Source organism: Zonotrichia leucophrys, chromosome 1A (assembly GCF_028769735.1).
Source record: "Zonotrichia leucophrys gambelii isolate GWCS_2022_RI chromosome 1A, RI_Zleu_2.0, whole genome shotgun sequence".
NCBI classification, from domain to species: Eukaryota; Metazoa; Chordata; class Aves; order Passeriformes; family Passerellidae; genus Zonotrichia; species Zonotrichia leucophrys.
In genome coordinates, this window is record NC_088170.1 from 10,246,259 (window position 1) to 10,259,171 (window position 12,913).

Here is a 12,913-nt window from a genome sequence, read left to right on the forward strand (position 1 = left end):
CTGATTGTGTAAGATAGGAGAGATTCGTGAGCTAATGCATTGCCGTCAGAAATCTTTCCACTAACGCAACAGTCCATAACCACATCTTCATTTTTGAAGTGCTCACTTGTGGCTGCTCAGGCAAAGCCCCAGAAAGATTGAAAATATCACTGGGGCCAACAGCAGTGAGAATTTTAGCCAAATAAAGAATTGAGCATCACGTCTCTGAATACCAAGCGTGTGCCAGCCGGGTGTGTAACCCCACAAGCCCCTCCACGCTGGAAACAGTGACTGGCAAAGGGAGCAATAAGCTGTAACCAGCATGGCAAGTGGATGGAGCTTTTGTCTGTGATTACTTGTGCTTTGCAGAATAGAAACTTCAAAGCCTTGAAAGATGCAGGGAGCTATAATCTCTCTTGGAAATAAATTGGGCAGCAGAAAAAGTGAGAATATATGGGAGCTGTAGCTTTCTGGGAGCAATCTCTGCTGTGGCACGTTTCAGAGAGGCTGCAAGTTCAAGCAGTGCAAGAGGGGCTGTTCTGCTTTCTTACAAGCAGACAGCAAAGTGAGCTTAGCTTCCCATTTCACATATTTAACTTCCTGGCTCTTAAATTGCTGAGTTCTCCTCAGACTTTCTGTCTGTTTTGCTTTGTCCCTGCTGATTTTTTCTCCCATCTTTTTTTAAAGTAAAGCCAGGGAACTTGGTGTTGCATTAGTAGAGCTTACCTCTTGTTAGATAAAACCATTTGGTGACACACACTGTTCACCATGTACAGAACCTATACTCCTCCCACTGCTTTCTTCTTTGTGCAGGGAGAATTATATTCATACTTGACTGAAAAGATGTGATCCAATATCCTTCTGTATTTATTTGATAAGTGTTTGATTTTGCTGGATGTTCTGTGACCAACAGGTATAGATCTGGAAGTGAATGCACATAATGGGCAGCTGTGCACAGTGTCCTGAGCCTGGCTTATCTGCAGGTTGTTCATGGCCCAGATCCAGTTACCAGGATATTACTTGTAGGATAAGAGAGGTGACCATTTGAGTAAGAGACAGGACAGGGATAAAAAGATCTAGGTCCTCTTCATCAACCTTAGGGATCATATAAGGTTTGAAGGGCCACTGTTTCTTAAAGTGATGTGAGGATATACCCCCTACCTCCAGCAGTTCAGCTCATTACACAATGGTCAGCATACAGCTGATTTTCAATGCTTGGAATTTCTCTTTCTCCATATTGGGATAATGAAAATAAAATACTACCTTTATATTTCTGAGGTTGTGTTTCAGACTCTTAGGTCACATTTGTAAAACCAGTTATTGTGGAAGAATTGTGGAAAACCTGTATTGGTTTTGAGATATCAGAAGTGAGACTGTACTAAAAATACAGTGATGCCCAGGTTCACTGTGTTGCTGTTTCTTAACCTTTGTATGCTTTGGTATTCTAATTAATGAAATATGGACAGTTTCATCTACCAGATGCCTGCTGTGCTCTAGCAATGTAGAGAGTATTTAATCTCCTTTACTGGGGCACAAAATAGGATACTTGTCAAAATTTCCATTGCTATATCAATAACATTTAAGGGAAAGGCAGTGTAGAGGAAGAAGCTGTAATCATTCCCCCAGAGATCCAGTTCTCAGTGTGAGATAACCTCAGAATCAGATTCCCTCAGGGCATTGAGGAATTTGCTTTGGAATAACTTTTTGATATTAATTGTCCCATTGACTGCAAGAGGAGATGTCATGCTTCAAGATAAGCATCTGCACAGGCGTTTAGCCAGACAGGGGCAATGTTTTAACTGCTTAGCTGGACTCAGTTCTTGGTGAACAACTATTTAAAAGGAGCAAGGATGACTTTTTAGGGGGTCTCAGTGATCAAGAACAGTAAAATTTTTCCTTGCAAAAGGCACATAAAACTATGCTTACGCTGACGCAAAAAGCATGAGTATTCTTTTCCTCTCAGGCTCCATCACGAGGAAAAAAAAGTTTCTTTCTTTTTTGCTCTCAGTCTCTTTCAGTCTTTTAATATAGCCACTTTGTATATCTTGCCCTGTCCCCTAAAGAGCAGCCACTTTGCTTGCTTTAGTGACCTGTATTGCAGTGCAGAGACCCGTGGGAGCACCCAGGAGTCCCAGGGCAGCTGCTCTCATCTTGGCCTTCTTCAGTGCAGTGTTACTCTGACTCTCACAGTTAAGAGAGACCTGCACAAAATTGCAAAGGGCTTTGAGAGCCTAGAAAGTGCTAAGGCTGCATGGAGACCTATTGCAGGGCCCCTGTGATGAACTCTAATCTGTGTGAGTCGCTTGGTTGATTTTTCTGTGCCTTCCTTGCCCCCCTTTTCCCGCGCAGTGTCAAGTCCTGCTTCCAGAACATGGAGATTTGCAAGCGGCGGGTGAATATGTACGACACGGTGAACCAGAGCAAGACACCATTCATCACCCACGTGGCCCCAAGTACATCGACCAACCTGACCATGACTTTTAACAACCAGCTCAACACAGTCCACAACCAGGTGAGGCCATCAATCACAAGCAGCCAGCGCTTGAAACATTTATGTCAGGAGGGCCTAGAAGATGAAAAGCAAAGTAGCATCCCATTTAACATGCCTGCCAAAAGATGGTGCCTTTCTGCTCTCCTTCCTCTGCTCCTCTCCTCATTCTCTTTTCTACAGGCAAGCAGTAATCTTGTGACATTTTGTGTGACGGTGAAATGTTGCCCTCGTTGTTTATGTTGTTGTTGGGGTGATAAATCCTGCTTACTTGGGAGGTTGCTATGGGGAAAAGCTCATTAGTCCCTTAATGCAGCAAGCAGTACTTCACTCTCTGGGTCAGGCAGAAGTATTTGTGATCTTACAGCTCTTCTTCAAATTGGCATTGAAGTAAAATGAATTTAAACCCTCTGTAACAGACCCAAGAAAGAAGAGTTTAGTGATAATATTTATTCTTATCTCTCATTGCTTTTACTCCAGGGACTGCAGTTGGTGTGGGGATCATGTGCATGTGCCCCCACTGTGAACACATTGCACTCCAGTTTGGTGGGCTCTGGCTTTATAATCATGCTTTGTATTAGTTTGACTTGCCCCAGTGTTGGGGGGTGCTACATTAATAGATTGTATGTGGCTAAGTTGTTTGCTGTGGTACTGTATTGCAGCAGTGAAAGGAAACTCTTCAGGGAGAGCAGTCTAGGAGACTGAAGCTCGTGAAGTAGCTGCTGCTTTGAGGCCTTTTGGGAACAGGCTGCTCAAGATTCATTCTAGAGAGTGCAGGTGGCATTACAGAAAGGAAGGGAGCTAAAGGAGTCTGTGTAGATGTGCAGGATGCTCCTGTGTCAGTGAGAAAACCAGACTTCTTGACTCAGGTCTTGATACATGTGATCACAAAAGGTCTTTTAAAACAACTCAGGCAGGCACAGACAGAGATAGCTCATGACTTGGTGTGAGAGGGTACTAGTTACAAACACCAGTTCCCTTCCTAGGCTGTTTCTGAGATGCTGACTAAAGAAATGCATGCTATGTGCTCCCCTAGGCCCCATCTGCAGGGCAGAGACACTGCTTGTACCACAGTTACTTGTAGAAAAGGCAGGCTTGCTTTCATTTCCTCGCATTTCACTTGATATTAAGATCAGCTGTTGGCTGGGGAGTTCCATGGTCATTTCTGAATTCTCATAAGGGGTGTGTGTTCTGAGCAGAACCAGTATGCCCAATGTTCCTAGAAGAATTGGCAGAAATATTTCCAGGAAGGGTGTTTTAATTTGAACAAGGTCTAAGCCTTTCACAATTCTTTTCAACATACCACTTGTCTTGGCTTTCTTTCGTTTCTTGCCTCTGCAATATATCTGGGGATTGCCTCCTTCCAATTATGGCTTATGAGATTACAAGTTTGGGAGCTACTGTGGTTGCTCTCAATGTGTTGCACACGAGAGCAGATTGCACTGCCCAGCCCCTGCATTGAGAGGAGATGAGGAGGAGGAAATATTTTGTTGTCACATCCTGCATGGCTGTGGCAGCGCAGTTTAGGTCCAGTGCAGTGCAAAATGTTTAGTCTGCTCTCTCCTGCACCTTGATTAAAGCCTCCTCCTGGGTTCATACATTCATCATGAGAAAATGCTGTCTGACCCATCTCCAGCAGTGTTGCTGGCATGTTTGGACAAGGGAAGGATGGGCTCTGGTCTGGTAATGTCTGCTAAGAATATATTTGGAGCAGTGGCAGAGCTGTTTAGTTGACTGCAACTGTTAGACTCAGTCCAAATAAACAAAATTTTAAAAAAGTCTTCAGATTTCTAGATTTTTGCAGAACTCTGGGTTGATATTCTTGGCTTTGAAGCGTCTCCAAATGGACTTTCTGCTCTAAGAGATTTTAAAGACAATTCAAACGAAGTTTGGACTTCGCAAGTATTTGCATTACCTCCTGTTACGCCTTCTGATTACTTCAAATTCCAAATGTAATCCAAGGGGCATGTGCCATCTTAGATACAAGGTATCTAAGGGGAAAGGCCAGAATGGATTTTCCCTCTCAGGATGAGATTTCACAGGGCGTGGAGGTGCTGAGTCTGTTTTACCTAAGAAATGTGAGTAGCTTCTGGAGCTGTGTACATGACAAGTGAACAGTGCGATTTGTGGATAGCAACATTTTCTGAGCCCGTCCTCCTCCTGCTGCAAATGAGAGGCAGTTGGGTGCGAGATGGGGCTGCAGCTCTGCTGTAGGGGATGTGCTGTCTCTGGGCAGTACGGCTGGAGGTCCCATGGCATGGTACAGCACTGGCACACTCGGGCAGATTGTGATCCTTCCCCCAGCACTGCCCTTGTCTCTTTACTCCTCAGCATCCTGTTCTACCCCTTGTTTGCTGTTTTGGTTTGCTTTTTATTTTATCTTACACTACTTTACTTCATTATTTTTTTGGATTTTGCTTCTTCCAGCCTACCCATCTCCCTCATTTTTTTGTTTGTTTGTTTTTTTTTTTGTTTTAATTCCCGTCATTCCTTTAGACCACCAACCTGGCTCCCACCTCCTCCAGTGCCACTATTTCCTTAGCCAACCCCGAGGTCTCCATACTAAATTACCAATCTGCACTCTACCAGCCCTCAGCGGCGTCCATGGCTGCGGTGGCCCAGCGGAGCATGCCCCTGCAGACGGGAACGGCGCAGATCTGTGCCCGGCCAGACCCCTTACAGCAAGCCCTCATCGTCTGCCCTCCAGGCTTCCAAGGTAAGGGACAGCCTCACCACGCCTTGGCCTGCTGCTTTGTCCAGCTCTTCTTGGAAAGGAGTTTCTCAGTGCGGGTCAGGTGGCAGAAAAAAGGCTGGACCAGTAAATCAGACCAGCAAGGTTGTTGTTGCGTTGGCAGAGGATCTTGCAGGCACTTCGGATATCCTGAGTTGGAGGCAGCTGATACTGAGAAGGGGCTGGGGGCTCCCTTTTCATTCTTTGCCCTGAACAAAGTTTAGGCTCTTCTGCCATACTTTGGTAAACTTGAAAGCTTTCCCACACAATATCAGTAAATCAGTACATATGTATGGAATGGGTCGTACTGTCACATTTCAATGACTTCACTGCTGGAAAGGGAACTCATGAGGGTAATGCAGTAGGGAGCGTGCTGCTTGTGGATATGAGGGTTCTCCCCCATAACAGATGCCATGACCATTTATGAGGGCAATTCCCTCAGCTCCAGCCCTGCTGCAAACAGCTCTGCTTGTGTATACTAGTGGTAGGAACTATTGTCAAACAACTTGGGAGATGCTCTGTTTTAACCACTTGTCCTTCTGTTAACTTTACATGCTGTTGCAATTTGGGAAAACTTGCCAAGTGTCTGTAGGAAGTGGTCTAAATAGACCTCAGTTCAGCTGGTGCAACTTCTGCTCTTCATATCTACAAGCCTGTCTGTGCATTAGTCTCCAGGCACTTGTTAAATGTTCTACAAGATTATCAAAGCTCTTTTGAACTAGAGAAGTTTAGCTAGACCTCTTCAGCGTAGTTAAAATGCATCTCAAGGGTTTGACTTCAGAAGTGGAGGATGTAAGAGACCATCCTCAGCTTGCTGCTTTGAGAAGGCTCCAAAGGAGAGGAGGCAGCACAAGCTGTGCCATGCACTGAGGTGCTGGAGAGGGAAGCTTCCGTAAGGCTAATGTGGGGCTCAGCCACCAGTGACTGGAGTTTGGGGTATGCTAGGGCCTTTCAAATATAAATCCCAAGAAACTGAGAAAATCATCTGTCCCCATCAAGGCTGAGGGAATGTGGAGTTCGGAATTCCCAGCCCACTTTGGTGTAAAGAGAGCATTCTCCTATAATGATGGGTTTTGGCTGATAAAGACCATTTCTTCTTGTTAAACCAGAGAATATGGGGAAGAGCAGCTGTTCACTCCCCTCTTTTCTTTTCTGCCTGTGCACATTGTATTGCAATATTTCCCATGCTTGAGGTACCCAACTTAGCTAATTTCTTATTGCCTTCAGAAATGTTTTTTCTGCACCCTTATACCCATATAATTTTTGTGAGCATTTGATGGACATTTTTGGGCCGGGGTGGAACAGGTGGCACTCTGATAGCTGATTATTCAGAGGAACTGAACACTGCAATTTAAGTGGACATTGGGAAGTGCCTTTAGGCTCCTCTGAGAGCCAGCCCCTGTTGCTGGCAGTGCTGCTGGTGGCTCATGCTGTCCCTTGTGTGCTGCTGGAACAGGGTTACAAGCGTCCCCTTCGAAGCACGCCGGGTACTCGGTGCGGATGGAGAACGCCGTCCCCATTGTCACCCAGGCTCCTGGGGCCCAGCCTCTTCAGATCCAGCCAGGACTCCTCGCACAGGTAAGGAATGCTCAAGGCACTGAGCTCAGCAGGTATTTACTTTGTTGTTTGGCTCTTGGAGGCTGAGGAGAGAAGCTTTCTCTGAGGGCCTTCTGTGGTGCAGTTTGGAAATTTGGGCAACTGTATATGGGTCTGCACCTTTCTCTGAAATGTCAAAATCTCCCCCTGCTCATTGTTCAGCTCAAAGACTATGTCAGAGTTGCAAAAGCCACTGGAAAAACCCTTTTTCTTTCTGCTTTTCTACTGAACTCAGTGGGAAAGCCTCAGGGAAAGCAGGGCCAGGCCTCTGCTGAGAAGGAACCTATAATAACTTCCTGCATCCTCCTGAACTCAAAATCTTGGGGGTAGTTTGCAGCCAGATGCACCAGTTTGCACCAGCCACTGGTGAATTGCATGTTGCTGATAAATACATTTCATGCTTTAAGTTTTCACCACTCTGTTTTATGAGGACCTCTGCTCATGAGGTATGAGAGAGATATAGGAGGCAGAGGCAAGGGCCCCACACTCAAGGAGCTCTCCTTGTCAGCAGTTCTTATTGGCACAATTCTCTGAAATGTTCTCACAGGAAAAGCATGGTTCCTCCTTAAAAAAATAAACCAAACAGGAATGGGTATTACTGATTACAGGCACATCCTCAAGGGGTATCCCAGCTCCTCAAACCAGAGCAGCAGTTTATTCCTCCTTGTGCAGGCTTCAGTGAATCTGCCTGCCTCAAGTGTTTTTGAGCTGGCACCATGGTACCTCTGCTGATACCAGACAGGGAAAAAAAACACCTAGTATACTTAAAACTAAGTTGTGCAAGCTGGAAAAGATGACCACCTAGTTACAAAGGCACGTCTCTGTCTCAGGCTTGTTTGATCTGCCATGCCAGCATATTCATATGCAGTCAGGAGCCAGCAGACTTCATGGTTTACACCTGTGTGTTGCACTGCTGGGGTAAGATTGTTGGTGCTCTTGCCTTCATTTGCCAGCTGCCAGTCACATTTATCTGGTAAAGACAGATCAAAATGCAACTTGCAGCCTGTGTGATTTCCATCAGCACTGCCCCTTCCCAATAGAAGAGCCTTTGTCAGAGAGCTGTCTGAAACATCAAACCAATCTCTGCTGCAGCCTGTTGTAACAAGTGACATGGGCCACCACCCTTGTTTGGTGGGAAAGAAGAGCCTAAGAGGCAGGGAGACAAAAGTCATGGCAAAGCAAAGAGCAGTCTGTGCAGGCTCAGTGGCTGGCCCCTCTTGCTTGTGCAAGAAGTCAGCCAGGGCAGTGAGTGAAGGAGGTCACAGAGCTAGCTTTACATGCCCCCACCATCCTGCCAGGCCTCCTGTGGTGTGCTGTCCTTTGGGGCTTGAAGGGGTGAGGGTTGGATGTGAAACATCTCAAAGCAGGATCCTGAATGATCTCAGTACCTCCTGCTCCTTCTTTCTTCTCGTGGTGGCTTTGCTGGGCTCTATGCAAGTGAGGAACGTTTGGTCGTAAAGCTCTTCCTGAGCACCCTCCTGCCCACAAGTCACCGATTTCAGTGCCATGTGAACACCTGTTTCATGGGCATCCCATTTCATACTTTCTGCTGACATCTCATTCACTGTCACTTCCAAAGGGGAATTCTGGCTGTTTCTGAGAAACACTCCTCACTTGCACAGACTTTTAATTTTTGATGCAATAAAGGAGAGGAGATGTGCCTGTTGCTGTGCCCATTTGTCTCGCGCGGTGAGAAATGCGAGCTGTCTCTGAAGGCAGGGTGCTCTGATTGATGCCCCTGGCATCTGGTGTCCGTGGGCCTCGCTCAGTTTGGGCTGAGCAGCTGGCCTGATAAACAAATCTGTACCCAATTCCAGTTTCCTGAATGGAAAAACACAGCTTCTTTGTGATGCATTGTAGTCACATCTGATCTTGGCGGCTGCGTGTCGCTCTCCCAGCCGAGAGCTGTTCCTCTCATGCACAGCTGCTTATCTAATGCTCTTCAGCCTGGGTCATGCAACTGCTGTGGATGCAAGAGGGAGCAGTGCCTCCAGAGCCCCCTTCTGTCTGTGCCCTGCTTTATTTGTCCCTCTGATGAGGCATGGTGCTGCTCCTTGTGCTCCCAGCACTGTGAAGTGCTCTCAGGCTTTCTCCCCATGTGCCCAGCACGTGGCACGGGTTTCTGTGTTTGCACTCCTCAGAATGCCTGTGGCTGATAAAGCCTTACTGCATCTCAGTGCAGCTGGCATCCAGTTCCCTGTGCATTTTGTACAGGACCAGATGTCCCAGATGAGGGACAGAGGGATCCAGGCAGGAGGCACTGACAGAGCTTGAGCATCGTGTCTGGCAGCTGTGTGTCTGCAGCCTGTGGCATGGAGCTAGGCAGTGCAAGGTAGAGCAAGCAGCCTGCAAGATGCAGGGTCAGTGGCTAAAGTTACTTGTTTGTAACTTCCCTGGGTCTCCTTTCATCCTTTCAAGCAAGTGTGGTCCACATACTGTATGCACAGAGACCAGTGAAAAGAGACTGATCCTGTTTTTACTCACAGCTCACTGCGGCTTCAGATCTCAAAAGAGGCAAAGCTGTACAGTTTTCCAGTGGCTTCCATGGTGTGACCTAGAACTGTCCCCTGCCCTTGAATAACACCCTGGATTCTTGATTTTCTATCCTTTTAACTCCTTCCCAGCAACACTTCCTACAGAGGTCCTGCCACTGGCTTTCAAAATGTTATTCCGTTAGTTGTTTCTCCATGTCTGGACTACAGTCTTGGTCCCTCCAGGGGACCCACAGCTTCTGAGGACAAGGGTCAGAGCATTGCTTCACCACCCCGCCAAAATCTCATAGTAATGCAGTGACTGGGAGCAGGCTGCAGCTGCCAGGACAAGCCTTCCATGTGTAAGCACAGCACACAGTGCTGGTGGATCAGCCTAGACAAGTCTTATCTGCAGATTAAATGATTCAGTGGTCCTTACCTAATAAGTGAGGAATTTGTGCCTAGGCCCTGACACTGCATCTAAATTTATGCACTGCAGTCGGACAAGGAGCTTAGATTTGTTCCATTCCCTTCCTGAAAAGGGAGGAAGCAATTCTGTCTGCAAGTAAATCCAGGTACTCCCCTGGGATTGACTTCAACAGTAGTTCAGTCTCCTCTTTTAAAGCAAAGCTGAGGTAAAAAGAGAAAAGAGAATAATAAGAAGGCTTTTTTCTTTCCTGATCTTTTTGTGCCTTTGCCTCATCCTTTTACCTGCTCCAAGTATCACCAGTCCATGTTTGTGGCTCCCTAGATGAAGGGCTCTCAGGAGCCTTGTGACTCTCCCTCCTTTGCAGATGTTGCTGACAGGCCTCACTATAGCAGCCTTTTCATGTAACTCAGCAACACAAAAAGTTACAAGATGATCAAACTTCAGAGTGGAATTGGGAAAAAATGTTTTTTTGCAGGGTGGGTTGTTTTGGGGTTTGTGTTACTGGGGGACAGGAGGGAATCATGGGGACAGTTAACACAATCCTTGTAAGGGTGGGAAGGGGGACAAATGCATGCCTGGAAGAAGCCTCCCCTCAAATTTGGCCTCCTTAGAGCAGTGAGATAACACAACACAGACCCAGTACAGTAGTGCAGGTTGGGACTAAGGTGGTACCCCTGAGTTCCTCAGCCCAGCAGAAAGCTTCCAGAGCCACATTCAGGCAGCACATAGCTAAGAAAGTTTCCCATTTCCAAAAAGCAATCATCTGACTTGCCTGGAGTCACTGGAGCAGGACAACCTGAGTCATGCCTGTGGCAGCACAGCTGGAGGGGTGATTGCATAGCAGAATGATGGCTCAGCTCAAATGGCAGAGACTTTCTACCCTCTAAGAGGGGGGAAAAAGTTGGAGAACACATGGAGAGGATGGGTATGCAACGTGTAGCTGTGCATTACTTGAGAAAGTAAGCTGGCTGTATAGAAAGGGGAAATTAACAATGGAGCCATAGTGTCCAGCTGGTCTGGAGAGTCAAAATTAGAAGGCGCTAAAAAATTTGATGTTTGGTTAGAAATGCCAACAAGTTTTGATCCCTTCGATTCCCTGTTTTACCTAAAACACAGCTGCTGCTTTGTATGGCAAGGATTTTTTTGCCCCCTCCTTTGCATTTTCTATATTTATAACTATTCCTGCTTATACTGTGTGGTTTCCTGACAGTGACTAAGAGCCATGTAGCATTACCATGATCACTATGCGAGTCCCCAAATGAGTGTGGACCATCTCTCACATTCAGTGCTTTTGATGCTTTTTGCTAAGGAATTGCTTTCCCTCTGTCTGGCAGCAAGCATGGCCCAGTGGCACTCAGCAGATCCTGCTCCCTCCTGCCTGGCAGCAGCTGACCGGGGTGGCCACCCACACGTCTGTCCAGCACGCCACCGTCATCCCGGAGTCCATGGCAGGCACCCAGCCGCTGGCAGACTGGAGGTAAACTGGGGAGGCTTGGAGGAGCCCTGAAGCACCCACAGGGGCTGGAGGAGCCATGAGAGCTGGGGCCTTGCTAGGCTGCAGGGCTGGGGGGAGAAGGGCGGCAGCCTGTGACACTATGTCTGATAGCTGTGGGAGACTTCTTTGCTCCATGCCCTTGGAGTGGAACGCTGTGCCCACACCACTCCTTCAGTCTGTTCCGTGGGGAAAAGGCTCTGTCCTGGGAAGGCTGGGAACCCAGCAGGCCCACACCACTCCTTCAGTCTGTTCCCTGGGGAAAAGGCTGTCTTGGGAAGACTGGGAACCCAGCAGGCCCACACCACTCCTTCAGTCTGTTTCCTGGGGAAAACGCTCTGTCTTGGGAAGGCTGGGAACCCAGCAGGCCCACACCACTCCTTCAGTCTGTTTCCTGGGGAAAACGCTCTGTCTTGGGAAGGCTGGGAACCCAACAGGCCCACACCACTCCGTCAGTCAGTTCCCTGGGTAAAACGCTCCATTGTGGGAAGGCTGGGAAACCCAGTAGGCCCTGGAGGAGAGGATGGTGGGAGGCTGTGTGGAGGAGCCTGCCGGTTGCAATCTCACTGTGTGCCCGTGTCCCCGCTGCGCAGGAACACGCACGCCCACGGCAGCCACTACAACCCCATCATGCAGCAGCCCACGCTGCTGGCCAGCCACGTGGCCCTGCCCGCCGCCCAGCCCGTCAACGTGGGCGTCGCGCACGTCATGCGCCAGCCGCCCGCCGCCGCCTCCGCCAGGAAGAGCAAGCAGCACCAGTCGGCTCCACGGTGAGTGCTGGGGCTCCAAGCCCGGCCCCTTCTGACCTGCTGGCAGCAGGAGTGATTGCTGACACCTGGGGGGCAAAACAGGTTTAGTTCCACAGCCAGAGAGGGGGATTAGATCACACATTCTGTGTTGGGGCTCTCTGCTGCCTCACGTCTTTGGTACCCAGGAGTTGTTTTATACCCAGTGAGCATCATTTTGTGTGGGAGATAGTGGCTGGAGAAGATGCAGAATGGGAGGCTCAGGCCCTGTTCACACAGCTTGTTTACTGTTTTTTACTGTTTGTTACTGCAATTACCCAGAGCCTTGTAGTTAAGATGATTTAAAAACATAACCATATTCTCAGGTCAGTGTGGCGCAGTGCCCAGTTGCCACACCTGTTCTTCCCATGTCCTCTGGAAGAAGCACTCCTGAGGTGCAGTGTTGCAGCTTGAATTGCTGCTGGTAAAGACCAGGGTCAAGAAGCAAAAAAGGCGTTTGCATAATATCCGTAGATGTTTAATTCAGCCATGCAGTGAGATGTTCTCCTCTCACACAGCCGCTCCCCCCCACCAAGGTCCTGCTCTCTCCCGCAGGGGCCTCCTGGCTGACCTTGGTCTCCAGGCAATATCAAGGTGAGGCCCAGTCAGGGAAAAGGGAGGGAGAGCCTCAGGAACACCTCTCTTCAGGAACAGGGGAAGGAGCCAGTGGGGTGTAACTTAGGAGAAGCCCCTCCGGGGCCTCCACAGTGCAGCACATGCACCTTGAGGAGGCTGCATCTTCAGGAGCCTGTGCCTGATGTGCACACACAAGATCTGCCCTTTCAAAAGCAGTGGGGTGATGCCAGTCTTCTGACCTTTACTGCCACGGGGAGTGGAGGACTTTAGGCCACCTGAGCTCTCCAGCTCCTAACATAGGTCCTTAGCCCCTGTGTTCAACAGTCCCACCAGCAACAGACACCCATTATTATACCCTGGCCTTA

The 12,913-nt window shown here is 48.2% G+C and overlaps 1 protein-coding gene across 2 annotated transcripts in view; it reads left to right on the forward strand.

Annotated features, from left to right (window-relative positions):
• HIPK2 (homeodomain interacting protein kinase 2) overlaps positions 1 to 12,913 on the forward strand; it is a 138,177-nt gene that overhangs the window by 98,193 nt on the left and 27,071 nt on the right. Inside the window, exons 7-11 of one of the 2 annotated variants that reach the window (XM_064737365.1) lie at positions 2,329 to 2,491; positions 4,964 to 5,183; positions 6,655 to 6,776; positions 11,030 to 11,172; positions 11,781 to 11,957. In XM_064737365.1, coding sequence (XP_064593435.1) covers positions 2,329 to 2,491; positions 4,964 to 5,183; positions 6,655 to 6,776; positions 11,030 to 11,172; positions 11,781 to 11,957 — 825 coding nt within the window. The remainder of the gene's footprint in view (positions 1 to 2,328; positions 2,492 to 4,963; positions 5,184 to 6,654; positions 6,777 to 11,029; positions 11,173 to 11,780; positions 11,958 to 12,913) is intronic. The other variant, XM_064737371.1, reaches the window with a different exon arrangement.